Source organism: Vulpes vulpes, chromosome 10, assembly GCF_048418805.1.
Source record: "Vulpes vulpes isolate BD-2025 chromosome 10, VulVul3, whole genome shotgun sequence".
Taxonomy (NCBI): domain Eukaryota; kingdom Metazoa; phylum Chordata; class Mammalia; order Carnivora; family Canidae; genus Vulpes; species Vulpes vulpes.
In genome coordinates, this window is record NC_132789.1 from 45,880,523 (window position 1) to 45,899,475 (window position 18,953).

The window sequence follows — 18,953 nt, forward strand, 5'->3', positions numbered from 1 at the left end:
CGGTCACACACTGGTTCATGCTCATGGTCACATACTCATGCTCACACACGCTCACATACTCAACGCTCACACTCACTTGCGCTCACACACTGGCTCACAAACTCACACTTGCTCACACTCACACTTGTGCTCATATACTCGCTCACACTCACATTCACACTTGCTCACACTCATACACTCCCTCACACTCACTCACACACTCACGCTTACACTCACACACTCACACTCACACACTCGCACACCCCCAGCCAGGGAATGCCTTGTCCCAGCCCCGCGGAGCACTGCAGGCCCCAATGTTCAGGGGGCACGGCGGTGACGAGTGTGTCGGCACAGGGCAGCGCTGTGCAGCCCGGGCTCCCCACAGAGCCCGCGGGTGGTGGTAGGATGGCTCCTGCGGGATCTCGGCTGCTGGGTTCACACACCTGCCTCCCCGGGGCCCACAGTCGCGTCTGCAGCAGAGGCAGAGCTCCCAGGGCCCACATCCGGTAAGGCACCCAGCAGGCTCCCCGACTGCTCCGGCTGCCTCCCCTCCAAGTCAGGGGCCCCCAGCCACCCGTCCCCCACCCCCGTCCCTGCCTCCCCTCCCTCCCTGCAGACAGCTCCTGTCCTCTTCTCCCTCCCCCCTCCCGGCCCCCTTCCCCTGTCACAGCACCAAGCACAGGCTGCTGGCAGTGGAAGTGACTCCAGGGGACACCCGGGGCCCAGCCAGGACAGAGGCCTCTCCCGACGCGTCCAGGGCCCCGCTGACTGTCCCCTGAGGCCGGGCTGTCCCGGGGAACCCACTCTGTGTGCAACCCACACGGCTGAACCCAGTGAACTGTAAAAGCCTGTCGGTGAGCCGCTCGGGGCGCTTTGCCATCTCAGAGTTCAGGGAAAGCTTTGTGAACGCGCCTCCCTGGCAGGAGGCAGCGAATGTGGAGCCTCGTGTGATCTCGGTGGGGGCACGGCAGGCAGGAAGCCGCCTCGTTCCCGCTCCCCTTGGCCGCTCAGGATGGAGCCGAGGCCAGGGAGCTCCGCGCCGAGCTCTGCTCACTCCTGGGATGGGAGTGTCCCAGAGCCCGGGGACCCAGCTCCACGGGGTGCAGCGCCCACACCCCCCAGACGCTGCGTGTGCCCAGCAGGCTCAGGTGTCTGCCGGCCCGAAGGCCCGTCCACCCGGGATGCGGTTGTGAACGGGCCGCGGCACAAGTGCTCGCGGGAGGTCCCCCCCGGGCCGCCCTGGGCCCCGGCCTGGGCAGAGGCACCGCAGACCCGGGACGCGGACCCCCAGCTCCCCGGAAGGTGGGCAGTCACCTTTGTCTCTGTTCTCTCCCCTTCGTGTCTTGCAGAGATCGAGCAGGGCAGCTGTGGCGACCCCGGCATCCCCGCCTACGGCCGGAGGGAAGGCTCCCGGTTCCGCCACGGCGACACGCTCAAGTTTGAGTGCCAGCCCGCCTTCGAGCTGGTGGGCCAGAAGGCAATCACGTGCCAAAAGAATAACCAGTGGTCGGCTAAGAAGCCAGGCTGCGTGTGTAAGTGAGCGGGGACGGGACCGCTCTGGGGACCCCGAGGGGCAGAGGCCCCCACTGACTAGCCGACCCAGGGCCCGTCCTCGGGCACCTCGCAGGTCGTGGCAACAGCTTCGCGCTGCCTGGTGTCTTCCCTCCCCAGCGGTGCGGGCCGGGCCCTCGTTTCCGGCGGTGACGTAGGCAGAAGCCCGGGAACGCTTGCTCTTGCCGGTGGGGGATGCCTTCTGGGCCGTCCTGCCTCCCCGCGGGTCCTCGAGGGCAGGGCAGGGGCCGCGGGGGCCCGTCCGCCAGGCTCCGACCCAGACATGTGCCCCCCGTGGCCGCCCGTGACACCGTGACTCCGACCAGGGCCGGGGCCTGCGGGGTTGCAAGACTCACTGCCAGCCTCTGGGCCCCGGGAGCTCCGGCTGGCCGGGCGAGGAGGGGGTCCCTCGAATTGCTGCTTCTATGGCTGGACTTGGGGGGGCGACCAAGCTGTCTCTGGACTGCTGATCCTTTGGGGTGCTCACCCGATGGCAGCGACAAGGAGGCCCTGCGTCCTCCCTCTGGGGTGGGATGACCATACTGTCCGGCGGAAACTGTCCTTGAAGTCCTGCACCCGGCAGGCGGCAAAGGCGGGCCCCGCGTGGTCTCTGTCGGGAAGTCCACGGCTCCGGCTCCCTGGGCTGGCACCTCCTCTTCGCCCAACCCTCGCCACCCCACCCTCTCCACCTCTTTCCGTCGGCTTCTCACAGGGGAGAGCAGAAGCCTGACCCTGTGGTCACTTCTCCTGCCGCAGTGGGTTTGGGGTCTGCGGGTGCCACAGAGCAGTGTGGCCACCCCCTCCCGGGGCTAAGGCGCAGAGGACGCCGGGGGCTCCAGGGGACATCACAGGACTGAGACTTCGGCAGATGAGCCGGTGCCTGGGGTCGTACCTTTTCAAACAACAACAAAAATCACTTTGTCTTGACAGAGCATCTGTGCCGACTTGGGAGTCTGTGTAAAGATGCTTGCGGAGGTTCCAAGAACAAATCGCTTTTAGACACACGCTTGTTGCAAGAAAAGTAAATAAAATGGCATGAAATCTGCCTGTCTCTCCAGCCGGGTGTGGTTAGGACATAGCGCCAACCTCGTAGCCCCGTAGGGGTCTGGGAGCCAAGGGGGCTGGGCCGGGGGTGGGGGGACTGGGCAGGGCCGCCCAGGGCTGGCGGGAGCAGAGGCCGGAGCTGCTGGACGGACAGGGTGCTGCTCTGCGCTACAAGGTGGAGGCCGAGATGTGGACTGTGGGGGCCCAGCATGGTGGCGGCTTCATCCTCAAGTCTGCTGGGTGAAGCAGGCAGGGAGGACTGGAAGAGGCTCAGGCCCCTGGGCCAAGGGGTAGCAGAGCCGCCGCGTCGTGGGACGCGGTAAAGTCTCCTGCCTCAGAGGCTGAGGGATGCTGGTCAGCAGAAGACCTACTTGACCCTTTGGCCCTCCGGAAGGGTTTTAGGGACTCTTTCTAGAACCTTCCATGAGAGCCTAGGGCCATGAAGCGCCACTCAGCAGGCCCTTCGTTTCCAGGAGCGAGGCTGGTGGCCTCCCACTGCTTGCAAAGGGAGGGGGAACAAGGACGGAGCCGCCTGGCAAGGGGGGAGCAGCGCTCTCTGTGGTTTAAAATGAGAGAGGGGAGCCGAGAGGCGTTGGATGAGCCCGTGGAGCCCGCACCGGGGCGGCGGAGGGTCAGTGTGACCTTGCATCCCCCGGACGGATCTGGGGAGTAGGGGGCTGGCGTCCCCAAGGCGCCCCTGTTGCTCCGGTGTTTCGGGTCCCTTGGGTGCAACAGGACACAGCTGGAGCCGCCGGGACGCTGGCTTCAGTGAAGGGGCTGGAGAGAGCCAGCCGGCCCCTCACCCTGGCACCACCCAGCAAGGGCGTGTCCCCTTCCTACGAAGCCAGGGGAGTGCCAGTGCCAGCTGTCAGCCCCCCATGAGTACCCAGCCCCTACACCAACGCTGCCGTGGGTCCCCGGCATTGCCCCCAAGGGCCGCACGGTCTACTCGGTGGTAAAACAGGACCCTAAGCAGCCCTGGGTCACAGAGATAGCTTGGGATTCAGACTCCGGAGACGTGATTCTGGGTCCTGGCTTGGGCCATGACGGCAGCCAGGGCGCCCTCCTCTGTCTGCACTTTGGTTTCCTAATGTGTCTGGCAGGGTGGCGTCCGTCCTGGCTCCCGATTCTGAGCCCCTGTGATCATATTTACAGAACAGGGTCACTGTGGCCTCAACCGTCCTCACTGCCCATGACAAGTGCTTGGAAGCCACTTCGGAAAGTGGGTCATTGATTGAGCAGATCACGTAGCATCCAGGAGTTGTCAAGCCGCAGTCCTGACCCTGACCCTGACCCCCAATCAAATGTGTCCTAACGGGTGACCCCCCAAGGAAGGGCCGACGTCTATGAGCGTCCACAAAAATATGAAAGCATGCGGTCCACCTCTGTGCTTGGTGAGGTGGGGGTAACGGACAGACAGAAGCCCCTCTAGCAAGAGTCTGCGTAAATGCCCTGAATCTCCCTACACGTCACAATGAATATTAGTACCACACCGAGCAGACCCACTCTTGTTTCCCTCTTAGGATTTAGAAGGGGGGAAAAAAGGATTTAGAAGGGGTTCAGGGCAGTGTGTTGATGGTCCAAATTTCCGTGAACAATTGTCCAAAGAAGTGCAAAGCGGCGCATCATTCTTCTCTTGAAGCATCTCCCTCCAGACGGCTCTTTCCTCGGGAGACGGCGCGAACACACTCTTCGTGTTCCCAAACGTTCCCTGTAGCAAAGCGGAGGCTTCAGAACCATCCGCGGGGCTTTTGAGCGGCCCTCACAGTAGTAAACGCTCGATAGATGGTCTTTTTTGTTTTTTTTTTTTAATCTAGTTGTTAAAGGAGATGATGTTTCTCACAGTGAGAAGCATTTTGAAAGGAAGGATGGAGCCAGCTTCTTTCCTCCAAGTGTCCTCCTCTGCGGTTAATCCACACCTGCAGCTAGAAGTGGGAGTACTTGGCATCCGCCCAGCGGTGTTTGCTACGCGTTTACCCCGCGCCGCGCACCATGCGTTGGATTCAGAGCTGGTCGGCCTCTGCCCGGGAAGCTCAACCTGGCGTCCTGCTGAGCACGTGCTGGCCCCGCCGCATGTTTTCTTCACTTTCCCGGAGTGAATTTCTGCCCACGTCTCCCCATCCCTTGCAGAAGCATGGAGGGCCTGCTCCGTGCAGCCCGGTAGTTTTCCTCCCCCCCCAAGTCAGCCTGGCGGTGCAGGTGGCGCAGGGATCCTCGAGGCTTTGTTGACAGGCCCGCGCACACTTCACGAGGTGGCCAGGAAACCAATTATCGGTCCATTAGCGGCCACTTGCAAAAGAGATTTCAAAACAGGCTTCACCAGAGATGCGCGGAGACCCCACAAACTCCACAAACGCAGCGTCTCTTTCGCTGTTCTGTGCACCACGGGAGGGGCGGGGGAGGTGTGAAGCCTGATCGCTCAGCTCTAGTGGACGTGGCCTGCGTGCAACACGCGAAGGCAGGGCCCACGGGGTGGGTGCAGCGCAAGGCGGGGATCAGCAGCCAAACCTTTGAGAGACCAAGGGAGGACAAGTGGGTCCTGGGGCCCCGGAGACAATGTCCCAGAGGGCACGGGGCTGGGGCCTTGCTGTGCTGACAGGTAAAGGAGGGTGCTCCACGCAGGAATGCCGTGGGGATTGGTCCTCCGTTGGTTCCTACACCCCGGGTTCCTCCCCCTGAGCCCCCCACGCGGCCCCACACTTGACACACACGCACATGCACACACATCTGGACAAAGGGCATGGAGCCACATGGTCGTCTGGATTCTCAGCCTCGGCATTGTCGACATTTTGGACCAGATAATTCCTTTGGTGGAGGAGGGGCAGTCCTGAGCGCTGTTGGACGTCCCTGTCCTGTACCCACTAGAAGCCCGTGGCACACACACCCCTCCTGTAGCCGGTTGTGACAACCAAAATGACTCCCTATTGGACGCTGGCCGGTATCCCCTAAGAGAAGGAGCACCCGAGATTGTGACCCACCAGTCTGGGGCACTCTACACTTGACTTGCCAGATTCGAAAGATGAAGAACTCTTTGTTTTTGCATTTTAAGTGAGGCTGTGGTTAAAGCCTGTAGGATTGCAACGGTGGGAAAGCTTGGGGTGAAGGAGGATGCCAATACTTCGTAAATGGTTTATTAACCATTAACCCTACGGCTTCATGGAATATTCTCTTTTCTCATTTTACCAGTGGAAACGAAGCCCAAGGAGACACGGGGACTAGCTCAGAGGTTGTAGGACCACTAAGGGTTGGGCTGGGATTTGAAAGGTTCAGTGACAGAGCGGGTTCCTACCCAAGCCCTCTACTATCTCCACTGTGCTGGATTTCCAGAATCCAAGGGCTTGTGTGCAGCAGCAAGGACAAGGAGGCCTTAGGGCCAAATTACTAGCGCAGGGTGTTGGCTGAGTTCCTCCCGTGAAGTGTCAGAGAGGGACAAGCATTAAGCAAATTCATGAAGGCTGGACCCAAGACCCTCGTTGGAACCGTAGGAATGTGGTCTGCCCATGTGCAATATGCGGGTGCCCAAGCATTGCCCTAGCTTTACTTTTTCTCATTCCTTCTACCCATCCGTTGATCCATCCATCGTTGATTTATTGAGCACCCACTGTATACAGGCTCAGCTGCATAAGAGCGGATGTTCTGGTCCAGTCGTAACCCGGAAGGCCTCCGGGGATGATCTTGCTCATCTGGGGATGGAGGAGGAGGGGTATCTCTTGAGCCTAGCCTTACGTAGTGTGCTAGGACTCCTTCAAGAAGTATCTGGAGCTCAGGGGTCAAAACTCAGCACAGGCTCTTGGTATATTCTAGTATTTTAAGCATTTAAGTAAATGTAGACTTTACAAGTAAAATACTCTTAATTTCACTTCTTTAAACCAAAACTGATTTCGGCCAAGAGCCTTGGCCGTTCTTTGATTCTTATCCACACGCATCCATAGTACGTGTGGTTTTGAAGGGAACATATCAACCCCCGTTCTGTGTTACGGTTCACATTACCTTACCAGGCTGCTGCAGGTCTCTCGCACTTTCCATCCTTAGTTATCTGCAGAATATTCTATTTACTGGATGGAGCCTTGACCTAGTCAAGAGTCTCGTTCTGTTATTTTACATAAAGCTGGAATGAACATCCTTACGCACGTAGCTTTTTTTCTTTCTTTCTTTCTTTTTTTTTTTTTTTCCTGCGTCTTCTCTTGAACTCTAATTCCTTAGGGTGGATCTCCAGAAGTGAGGTTGTCAGGCTGGAGTGTGAGCATTCTGATGGCGCTGGGCGTATGCACAGCTCCCCCAAAGTGCTGTGCCGGTTCATGATGCCAGTAACAAAAGCTGTACGATCAAGGATGATATTCATAAAAAAAAAAGAATGATATTCACGTACTGTGTGCCCTTCCCACCCAGAAACATGGCGTCTCTCTTTCACGTTCCTCTGCTTTCGCTTTTCCAGATACCGCAACGTTGCGGTTTTCCTCATCTAGGTCACATAACATACTGCTTGCAACCTTTATCTGCATCGCCAAACCCCACGTATCTGGGTGACCTTTTATAAAACTGCTGATTTAATAAGTCCAGTAAATCCCCAGCAGCACACCCTTGCCGGTTTCCGTAAGGGGCCACATGTTGGGACCCGTGCTGTGTCCTCAAAGAGCTTGACCTCAAAGAGCTTGCCCTGATACAGACAGAGAGGGACATAATTTTGCAAATTAAAGGGGGTTCTCGTGGTTCAAAATTTAGTTTTTTCAACTAGAAAGCATTGGTGATACGGATGCATTTAGGATCCACCCCATGAGGATTCATTCTTTTATTTAGCGCATACTTGCGGAGCGTCTGCAACGGGACAGGTATCCTGGTGGGTGCTAAACGGGAGCAACAGCCCCCCACCCTCACGGAGCGTAGAGGACCACGGAGCCTGGAAGATAGGAGGACGAGGTTGTGCTCCTGTTGGGACGGGGATGTGCAGGGAGCAGCCGGGCTCTGAGATGAGCAACGGGGTCTGAGCCCATCCACGGGGACGCCCAGTAGACTCGCCAGTGCACACTGGTGCACACAGGCGTGCACCGCCACCCGGGCCTCAGTGTGTAGCGCTTCCTGCAGCTCCTGGCTGCTTTCCTCCAGCCCAGCCGCCGGCCAGTCCTGTCTACAGGGCACAGGAGCACTTGCTGCTTGCGATCCCGTGTGGCACATGCCTGCCCTGACATGCGGCTCCCCGAGGGCCGTGCTGGTATTTTCCTTTACAATTTGGAGGTGCTCATTCTCCACTGTGGCGAGAAACACTTTGCAGTTTTTTGTGCATCTAGTTTCCCAATCTATTTTCCTATTTTTTATTATTATTTTCCATTTTGCATCGTACATTCATTTTATGCAGACAAACCCTCAATATTAGTGATTCCTCTTCAAAGCCGACAGAGTTATCATCCACCGTGACTCTGAGAGGCAGTTTGTTCTATTTTTGGTTATTTGTCAGTAATTTGATTTTTTAAAAAATATAATTTGCTAATCCATGTGGAGTTTATTTAGATGAATGTATAATGTATAGTCCCAACTATTAAGCAGTTTTCCAACACGATGTATTAAGCAATTCATTTCCCTTTTGATTTGAGGGAAATGAATTGTTTTATCACATACTGAATCCTCACATGCGGTTAAGTCTGTTTCTTGAGACACCACTTTGTTCTGCTGCTCTATTTCCATCTTAGCACCAGCATTGAATAATTTTAATTGTTGTTTTATAATATGTTCTAATATCTGGCAGAGCTAGAAACTACTCCTTCCTCCCTTAATTATTTTCTCTTTCAGAAACGTTCATTGTTATTCTCATCTGTTTGTTGTTCGAGATTAATTTTAGAATCATTTTGTCAGAGTAAAAAAAAAAAAAGAAAGAAAGAAAGAAATCCTATTGGGATTTTGTATGTGCGCTCCTATTAAACCGTAAATTAACTTGAGGAAAATAGGCATTTTTATCATACACAGCCTTCCCATCCAGAAACATGGCATGTCCCTCTTTTTTGTTCATCTACTTTCATTTTTCTAAATATAACAGCTTTGTGGTTTTCTTCATAGAGGTCACATACATCGCTTGCTACCTTTATTTTTAAACAGGCAGATACTTTTTTCACTCCCCTCCTACCTCGACCGCAGTGCCCCAGGCACAGGGGCAGCCCGTCTGTTTTTACCTCTTCTCTATAGCTGAGCCCCGACTTTCCCTGTAAATATATACTCCCAGATTTTCCAGGACAAGAATAATTTCAGACATCCTTTCCTTTGGCCCAGAAAATATGACTGCAACAGCTAGACTCTTTGGAAATTGCCTTTTTCAAATGTTTGCAGCCAGAATTGGGATCGGCCTAGGTTTGACAGCGTCAGCCTCAGCGTGGGGCATAATACTCATGGGCACGGTTCGTGGTCGGGGCAGGAGGCTGCAGCGAGGGCTGTGTGAGCATCCTCAGTTGATGTCAGGCTCTGCTCAGTTCTCTAGGCTTCCCTGAGGGCCTTCCCAGACCACAGGTGGCCCCAGGAGAGAAGCAGGGAACCCGGGGATGGCTTTCGGCCACATTTGGATTTTAGGCCAATTCCTAGAAATTGGAAACCAGCATGTGAGGCTCTGGGGCCCCCCCTTCCCTTGTTACCCAGCCCTCCAGAGCCTGATGCTGAAGACCAGTGGTCTCCCTGTACTAGTCCCACGCAGAGGTTGTGGTCAGCTGGGGGAGCAGACACCCGCTCTGTAGGAGGGCCTCCAGTAATCCAGAGGAATAATTTCCTTGTTCGACGTCTGGGTGGTGATGGGAGGCGGGGAGGCTCTGGGTCTGATCCTGCACTGGAGAAGGGACGCTGTAGTCATGGCCAGGAAGCTTTTCCGGAGCAGAGGGGCCGCCTGGGGAGGGTAAGCCAGGGGTGAGGAGGGCCGGGGCCGGGGGATCTGGTCCCGAACAAAGGGATGGCTCCTGAAGCTGCTTGCCAGCACTTCCCATCAGGAGGCCTTAGGAAGTGGAGTCAGCACTTGTCCTACCAGGCCAATGCAGGTCATGCATCCCCGGTTACCCTTACTCCTACTAAACAGGTGGCTGTTCGTGGAAGGGGGCAGCTTCTGGGTTGATGCAAGGCCTCCTCACGGAGAAGAAGGTCCACCCCTGCAGGGTGTCCCTACCCCAGCCAGATGCTGCGGGATTAGGAAGGGCCTTCCCGGAGCAGGGCGTGGAGAAGAAATCAAGAACCAGAGCAGAAGCCCCATCCCTAGAGAGGGGCACACATGTGGGACGGGGATGACGGAGAGCGGGGTCCTGTCCCAGTCCCGTGGGCCCAGCGGATGATGCCAGTTCTTGGAGGCAAACTCAGACTTCACCCCCACTGGTCGGAGGGCATGGATCACTTTATTTTTAAATAAGCAGATATCTTACGGGGGAAGGAGATATTTATGGGCTCAGATGTGGCTAATCATTCAAATGACTCAAAGGCTTTGTGAAAGCAAGGATCTTCATCCCCGGAGATTCTGGTCCAGCAGGTCTGGGATGCATCCCAACCTTTAGATAGGTTCTAAGAACCTTTAGATAGGTTCTAAAACCTATCTAGGTGTAGATGTTAGGTTAGCTCCGCGCCCCACTAATATGGACAGCTACTGCGTCCCAGCTGCTTGCAGGGGAGCCGTGCATGCGTGCTGAGGGGTTTGGTCTCCCGGCCAGACGGCGGCCTCCCGAGGCGAGGGGCTGCGACGTACGTGGCCCTGTGTTGTGAGTCTTGCCAGCCTGAGGCCGCCGAATGTCACCGTGCCAACCATAATGATGGCGGCAGCAGCGTCCTGTCCTCGTGGTCATAAGGCCTCTTTGCATTATTACGGTAATCGATGCGGCCACACAGTGCCCCCGGAATGTAAAGGAAGAAAAGCATCCCAACTGGAGGATTCTCAGAGGACTCCTTGGAGGATCCTAGCCCCGGCGGACTACCAGCCCAGGCCGACTCGGGAACCTGTCCAGAACCAAACCGCAAGCACCGACGAGCGCAGGGCCTGGTGCAAGTGCTACATTCCCACACCTGGGAGTCCCAGCCCCAGACGGCCTGAGGCCACAGCCCCCTGGGTTTCCACCCAGGGGAGGCTGGGAAAACGGAGCTTTAGGAGTGCAACCCTGCCTATGGGGGCGGGGGGTGGCCCATATCCGCCCCCTTGGCTTCAGTTTTCACCTGTGGGGTCGCTCACGCTCCGAGGTCACGTGTGCACTTAAGTGGCTTCTTGTGGCCTCCCTGTATCCCTGCTTTCTCTGCCGCGCCGTGTTTGACCACCGTGGAGGACACGCGGGGTTTCACCAGGACGGCGTGGGGCCTGTACCCCGCTCGGTGCCCCTCCTCTGTTCCGTCATCTCACTTGGTCCTAATTACGTCGCCAGCAGCCCAGGGCGTTCCGGGTGTCCTTGGACTCTGTGGATCCCGGGGAAGGTACCACTCACTTTCCCTGGATCTTTGGCCTTCTAGGAGGTCTTGGGCCACCCTTCTTGGGTTCACAGGTTGTTCTTCCAGCCCTTGTGTACGAAGGCAGTATCCTGGGGAGCTCGGGGAAGATGGACGGCTGCCATAGGCTACGTGATTAAGTCCCTTCTTGCTCTGGGAGTTAGGTCAGACTCTCCCATAGTCCTAAAGGGGCTCTCTCGGGCCACCCCGAGTTCCCCTGGGTCCCTGTGGGTGCAAGGACATGCAAACACGCTTCCTTATGATCACGATGAGCAGCCACCAAGTGTTCGTTTCCTGTCTTCAGTGGGTGGTGGTCTAGGGTATGGCTGGGCTCTGGGTGGCCAGGACCATGGCACATTCTGGGCTCCCCGGCTTAAGATGCTGCGCCGAAGCAGCCCTACAGGAGATGGCGCTGAGCTCAGCGCTCAGAGGCATCGTCACGGGGAGTCTTCACAGCAGAGGTGCGATTTAGAAGTTATTCGTCCCATATCTTAAAAAAAAAATTTAAAAAAAGTTAGTCCCATTTCTACACATGTAGACATGTAGACACAGCCTCTCACCCCCCAGCCCCTGCCCCCCCCCCAAAAAAGGTGCACAAGTGAAAAATACCAGGCAACCCCACATTTTTCAGGATTAACACATGTTCCAGTGTGGGGGTATGGGCTTGGCTTGGCTGTGTCTGTTTTTCAAAGAATTCATTATCTGTTTTCAAGGCGAAAGCGCAGCCCCGCGAGTGTAGACGCAGTCTCTTCCCCAGTGCGCATAGTGGGGGCTTTCCTCACACTCTGGTCCTTAAGGTTCTAGACCCGTGCAGGAAGCGGTGCTGACGACAGGAGGCCTTGTCAGCAGCTGACAGGCACGTCGGACCCGCGGTGAGAGCCCGGGTTCGAGGAGGGCACAGCGCCAGGCCTGGTCTACACAGCGGCCTCCGTGAAGGGCCCTCAGGTGTAGGGAGCAGCCCACACGTGTTTAGATGCGCTTGGGGCCGTTCCAGTGTCTGTCTTCTGTTCTCAAAAGCGTCCCGTTTGGGCAACGCATTATTGGTACCGTAACCGTGACCCAGCGGACGTTATGCCAAGAAGGACTGGATGCTGAGGGGCTCTCCGGGCCCAGGCCGATGAGGCAGGATGTGACAGGCCCTTCCTACCTGTCCCCGCCCCCGTGCCACTCACCCCTCACTCACTGCGCCCGGGAGTCCCGGGCCCCTTTCCAGTCCTCAGGCTCTCTAAGCTCTTTCCTGCCCCAGGGCCTTGGCACCTGCCGTCCGCAGTGTTGGAATGTTCATCAGGGGGCTGGGTGCTTGCACCTGTTGACCGCCGCATCCCCAGGCCGGCCTTATCCGGCCACCCTCTCCGACAGGCGGCCCTTCACCTTCTGGGTCCTTCACGTCCCTTCTCGAGCAAGTCCAGAGGTCTCGGTGGGCTGCAACAGCAGACACTGGTTTCTCACTCGGATCCTGTGAGGGCCGCGGGGCCACTGTGGCTTGGGCGGTGGCGGGCTCTACGTGGCCCTCACTCCGAGATCCAGGCTGCGGGGCCGTGTGGATGGAGGGTGCGCCGTCCCGGGCGGCAAGCAGGGGCTCAGGACGTTAGCGCAGGGCCGCAGCGGGAGGCGGGGACGGACGGACGGGCCACACGGCTCAAGAGAAGTGCGGCTTGACGGAGTTTCCCGGGTGGACGGGAGGAGGGAACGTTCTAGAAAGGAAGCGTGACCTGGGCGAGACGGAGTTAGCCTTGCTGTCTGCCCGTGAGTCGCCCGCGCGCTGGAATGTGAGAGGCGGGGGGGGAGGGGGGGGGGCTTGCGAGGAGCCTGGGTCCCGGGTCTGTGTGCGGGGAGCCTCTGGGGGCCCGTGCGGCCCGAGAAGCTGCGACTCCCAAGGCCCCTCCGGAGCGGCCCCTGCAGTGGGACGGGGACCTGAGTCGGCAGGCGGGCCGGGGCTGCGACAGGGCCCGGACAAGGGTGACCGCGTGCTTGGCCCCCGGCATCGGGAGGACGGGGAGTGGCGGGAGGGGGCGGCGTTCCCCCTCGAGGTGCCCCGGGATCCCGAGACCAGGGCTCCAGTCCCTCCCCAGGGGGCTGGGGGTGGGAGGGGAGCCCCCAGCCCCACGCAGGGGGCTGAGACGGCGCTGAGCCCCGGGAACATTCCAGACCCTGGAATCCCCAGAAACCGCATTTGAGGGAGCGGACTGGGGAGTCCGGGACGGGCCGTGTTTGCTCTAATCCGCCGCATGGCAGAGTCCCCGCACCTCTCCACGCTCCGAAGCGTCCGGTTCCCAGGAGCGCCGGGTCAGCTTCTCCGCAGCAGCACCCGCGCCCTCCCCCGCGGCCCCGACCGAGGCTGGCCACCCTGACCTCCTCTGGGGAGGCGGCCGCCCCATGCCTTGTCCCCTCGCGCGGCCTGCCTCTGTCACGGCGCCGACTTCGGGGAGCAGAGGGCTTGCTTTGGGGTCTCACCAGCCTCCCCCGCCCAGCCGTGCTGGGCACCCCGCTCACTCCTGCAGTGCTCGGGTGGTAGCTACGTCACAAAGGCCGCAGGATGCACAGGCCTGGGGCCCAGAACGGTGGACCCGGGGGGCCGTGGAGGTGCGAGGTGGGAGACGGCCCCCACGGCCTGTGCGCGTCGGGCGGGGGGAGGCTCGCAGGAGCCTGCGGGCGGCGGCCAGAGCTGTTCTCCCGTGGTGCCGTCCGCCCGCGCCCCTCAAGGCCTCGCCCCGCACCTGGCACTGGGCCGCGACCCCAACCCTGGCAGGTGCGAGAGCCTCGGCCTGCACTGGGCCCTCGTGCTTCTCTCCATCCGGCGACCAGCCCCGCACCCAGCAGGCCCCGGTGGGGAACGCGGCGCGGTGCACATGGGCCTGAGATCGTCAGAGCGTGCGGCCCACCAAGTGCCCACGTCCCTGCTGACCCTGCGCTCAGACACGCTCGTGACCCTGGTCTCCCCGCAGCCTCGGGCTCGGGGCCCAGCGTGGGCTGTTGGAGAAGCCTGCTCCGGGGTCTCCCCCACCCCACCTGCTGGGGTCCTGGCACCTCCTGTGCCCTCCACCCCCCTGCTCGGCCTCCCCGCCCCCGTCTGCTCGGCCCTGCCAGCACCTGTTGAACTTCCCGCGGCTTCTCCCCCGAGACGTCAGGCTGTCCCCCACGCCCCGTCACACTGGCGTCTGGTCCCTTCCCACCTGCCCAGTCTGAGCCCATGTCCCCACAGCCGCCACCAACCTCGCCACCGAGACCCCGAGGGCGGCTTTGTGCCCCCCCAGGCCCCCCGCTGTGCCCCCACCTGGGGGCCGCCCTCAGGGTCTCCTCCCACCTGGCCTCCGCCTGCCGCCCAGCGTCTCTCCATCCTCCTGCACAGTCCAGGCTGTCTGTCCTTCCCCCGCCGCCTCCCAGTGTCGCCGTGCATCCCCACGTCCCCGTGGACCAGCTCGACTCCTCAGCCTCCCTCGGCCAGGCCTTGTGCCCGAGGGTGACCTTCCCCGGGATGGACCCCGTATTTGGAGACCATATAGATACTTAACTGTGATGAGCTGCAAACCTCTCCTCTGCGCTTGCTCCTCGGTATTGGGGTTTTGTTTATGGAGACTTCTGAGGCCCCCAAGTTTGTCGTTTCTGGGGCCACAACACCACTTCCCACGCGGTTTCTGCTGGGGTGTCCCCCCGAGAGAGCCCTCCTCACCACCGAGACCCTCACACCCCCTGTATCCCTCTTTCTGGTGGCTCCGCGGCACGCTGGGCGAGTGCAAGTCTCACCCCCCACCGCCAGTCTGGGGGGACCCTGCGTCCTGTCCCCTCCACCCGCCATGGGCCGCAGGTGAAAGGCAGCCCCTCGCCCTCGCCCAAGGGCTTAGACGCCGCAACTGTTTCTGTGCTTTCCCCACGGGAAGCTCGTGCCTGGAGCTCTTCCTGTCGCAGCTTCGGGATATGTCCCGACACCTGAGCAGCAAGGGGTCCTTGGCTGAGGACATAGTAGGTACCTGCCACGGGCTCCAGAGCAGCCCGACCGGCGCCTGCGAGCCCGTGGCCCCCGCACAGCACGAGCCTTGACCACCTGGACTCCCCTCTGCATCCGCGAAACCACGATGGTGTCCTCCGCAGGGCTGCAGTCCAGGGCCGGCTGGCCCCCCATCCACATCAGTCCCCATCCCTTAAGGGGATGTTGGCTCTTGTCACCTGTGTGTCCCCAATACACGCGGTCCTGGCCGTTCCAAGGTTTCCAGAAAAAAAAAAAAAATTGGTGTGAGTTGCACCTGGAGTCGTGTCCAACGCACACAGTGATTGGAGGATAATTGTCACTTTAAGTGAGCTCGTTCTCCAAAGACCTAGTGCGTCTCCTGCTTTTAAATGATCTTCTCTAAAAAAAATAAAAATAAAAAAATAAAAAAATAAATGATCTTCTCTGCCTTCCAGGCAGTTTTGTTGTTTTCATGACACGGGCTGTGTTTGTTCATTGTTTTAGGACCGAACCTGATTTGCCAACACGTTGCATATGGGATTTCTTTTTTATGTGATGGGTATGTTGGTGTGTGAGTAGGTGGGTGTGAATATGTGTATCATATATACTGTTTTAGGGGAGTATTCGTATCAAAATTAATTTAAATAGCGAGGCTGTTATGGTGTGTTTAGAGTCTTAAAGCTCTAGCCACGAAACCACCTGTTCCTTAAAGCACATTGCAGTTCCCTCGGGTTTCCTCTTCACACAACTTTGGTAATTGAGAATTTGCTAGGAAATTCCGTTTTGTAGAGACTTCAGATTTTCGGCGGGTCACACACGCTGTTCTGTGACTCGCTTACCTCCGTAGCCGCCCTGTCCCATCTCCGCGCATTTGCACCTTCTCTCTCCTTATAGCTTGGGTAGCCCTTGTGGCGAAACGTCTTGAGCGAGAAGTTTCTTATTTATGTACCTTTTCCATCATTCATTTCTGTTTTTTTTTAATTTTTTTTTTCATTTCTGTTTTTTATCTTTACCAAGTTTACTCTCCCTTCCGTCCTTGATCCAGCTCAGTTGTTCTCTCTGTAGCTTTTGAGTTTGAACATGCACTTCACTTATTTCTCTATAATTTAATGGTGAATGAGGCTATGAATTTTCTGTGAGCTACAGCTTTGACCACACATCATCATCATCATCATCATCATCATCATCATTATTACTAGTCCGGGTTCACAGATTTCATTTCCTCTTTGAACTCGAGAACTTATTCAAGAAAGAGTTCTGTGAGTTTTCAGGTGATCTGCAGAGTCTTCTGTCTTCTTGGAGGGTCAACTTCTAGTGCGTCTGTGCTCGCGGCCCCACACTTCCTGCTTCACGGGGAGGTTTATGCAGATTTCCTTGTAGCCTAAGATAAAGTCCATTTCCGTAATATTTCACGGATATTTGTAAGGAGGGTGATGTTCCTTGTTTGGGAGCCACACGGTTTCATATAACACATACACACTCAGAGTATTTTACACATCCTCTTTATTTTTACTTACTTTTGATTTCAGATTAGTGTATTTTCCTCCAACTCTTGCACTTTTTTTGCACTTTTTAAAAAAGATTCTATTTATTTATTCATGATAGAGAGAGAGAGAGAGAGAGAGAGAGAGAGAGAGAGAGAGGCAGAGACATAGGCAGAGGGAGAAGCAGGCTCCATGCAGGGAGCCCGACACAGGACTTGATCCCAGGACCCTAGGGTCACGCCCTGGGCCGAAGGCAGCACTAAACTGCTGAGCTACCCAGCATCCCAACTCTTGCACTTTTTAAAAATAGTTTATTTGTTCTGTCTGAAGCATCCTGTCATATCTTCATTTTGGAACGCGTGCCTCATCCACTGCTTAAATATCACCTTTGGGTTTGGTTTCGCTTTCTCATATGCACCCCCCTCCCTCCCGCCCGCCCCGTAATCGAATTATCATTTTGAAAGCAGCAAAGCCGGCAAAGACAGCAACAAAAGAGAAGATAGTAAGAGAGGGTTTTTCAACAAGCCCCTTGTGTTTCCTACTCCAGATCATATCAGATAATGATCTGATGTTACACACGGTAATTATGCGTACACACCTGTTCGTGAGTTTTCCGCCTTCATCGTTTTTCAGAAGTCTGAGCGATGGCAAGCCCTCTGATTTAAAAGTTTCTCCAAGGCTGAGATCTGTGAGCATAATTCCTTCCAAAAAGCGTAGGCACCTTATCTCCGTGTTTTCACCTAGGTGCTTGATAGCGATGAGATGCAGTCACAGCACTTGATGTGTTCATTCTGGACGCGCAGAGGCAAACCGCGCCACCGAAGCATTTCGAAGTAGCACGCAGCGGGATTTTCCAGAGCGACAACGGTCAGACCTCTGTAGGACAACACATACTCCCTTCCCCTGCCCTCGTGGCAACAAGTCTAACTTATTTCTAAGTGCATAAAATCGAGCTTAGTGGGGCCGCGCTCTTGTTCCGTGAGTGTCCGTTCATGAGCTTCGTCTCCTTCCAGGTGCGAGAGGAAGTGTCTCTTGGTGGCTTTCCGGAGGACTCTTGACCCAAAACGAGGTTTGTCCAAGAGTCCGGTGTGACATTACAGCCTCCATGGGTCTGATCTTGAGATTAAGACCCCCTTCGTGGGTGGTTTGCATTTGCCTCCACCAGCCCTTCTGAAACTGTACATTTAGGGTTCCCTGGGGAAAGCTTCTAGAACCTGCGCGTGCTCTGGACCCGCTGTGGGAGTCTCCGGAGACTCAGTGTGGGTGAACTTTGATCCTCGTCTAATGTAAAGTCTGAGCTATCTTGGCCCCTTCCCTCGTGTCACTCTGTGTAAGCCGTGTGTCTTGTTCCAAAATGAGAATTATAGCTTACCGGGCTAGGCTAATCTGTACACGTGTATTGTCATAAATAATGTTTTGTCTCTTGTCTTCTTTTTTTTTTTTTTTTGAGCATTTACTCTGCATTTCCCCTCTTTATGCTTCCCCGTTGTTCCCTTTGCATTTCATTTTTTGCTAAATTGACTGCATTTCTTTTTCCCCTTTGGTAATTTTGAAGATAAGCTACTTTATAGTCTATTACTAATTACTCTTTACATCTTTGAAAACATGGTCTAACCTATATTTCTCTAATTAACCACAGAAACTATATAGCAGAGTTTCTTGAAGATGAGGAAATTAGCATATCTCCTTGCTCCAACTTTGTGCTTTCTATCAGCGTCATGTGCAATGCTTTACCCTGGGGTTTGGGCAGGAGTGATATCTTTTATCTTCTCTTCGAAGGAATATTTGTTACGCTTGCATTCTGTTTTATAACTACGTTTATAGCAATTATTTAGATTCCTTACTATATGGCTCATTTGCTTGTTCCTAATCTTTTTTTTATTATTATTATTAACCATAACTTTCCCACATTTGAGTTCTTCATTTCGATTCATCTCTTGGTTGGGTAGAAAACACCTGTGAGTGGTTATATTTTGTTTTTGTTTTTGTTTTTGTTTTAGTTTTTGTTTTTTTAATGAATGTTATGGGAATAACGTATTTCTTGAGGTCTGACTTTGTTGTCTTTGCTGTTTAGCCACTTGGCTGGGCCATTCTCTTTTCTCCTCTAAATTATTTAGGAACAGATCTGTACCGTGTCTAAGAGAAATGCATTGAGGGTCATGGCACAATATTTTGTCTTAGTTTCCAAAGCTGACTCAGGTATCCACCTGTTTTTCAGACTTTGGTCAATTCTCTTGCCGGAACGGAGGTGGGGAGGGAGGTGTGGAACAGGATGAGGACATGAGACACACATATTCATGCCCCCATCTTTTTAGACAGTACCACCATTAAATACAGTTAACCCTTGAACAACATGGCAGTAGGGGTGCCAACCTCTCCCCACCCGACCCTGTTCAGTCAAAAAAAACCCATATATGATTTTTGACTCCCCTAAAACTGAACCACTAAGAGCCTACTGCAGACTGAAAGCTTTGCCAATAACGCAAACAGTTGATCAACACGCATTTTGCATGTTACGTGCATGA

The 18,953-nt window shown here is 55.9% G+C and overlaps 1 protein-coding gene across 6 annotated transcripts in view; it reads left to right on the forward strand.

Annotated features, from left to right (window-relative positions):
- Positions 1-18,953, forward strand: part of CSMD2 (CUB and Sushi multiple domains 2) — a 494,027-nt gene that overhangs the window by 275,512 nt on the left and 199,562 nt on the right. For all 6 annotated transcript variants that reach the window (XM_072723914.1, XM_072723908.1, XM_072723910.1 and 3 more), the window contains exon 13: positions 1,329-1,511. In XM_072723914.1, coding sequence (XP_072580015.1) covers positions 1,329-1,511 — 183 coding nt within the window. The remainder of the gene's footprint in view (positions 1-1,328; positions 1,512-18,953) is intronic.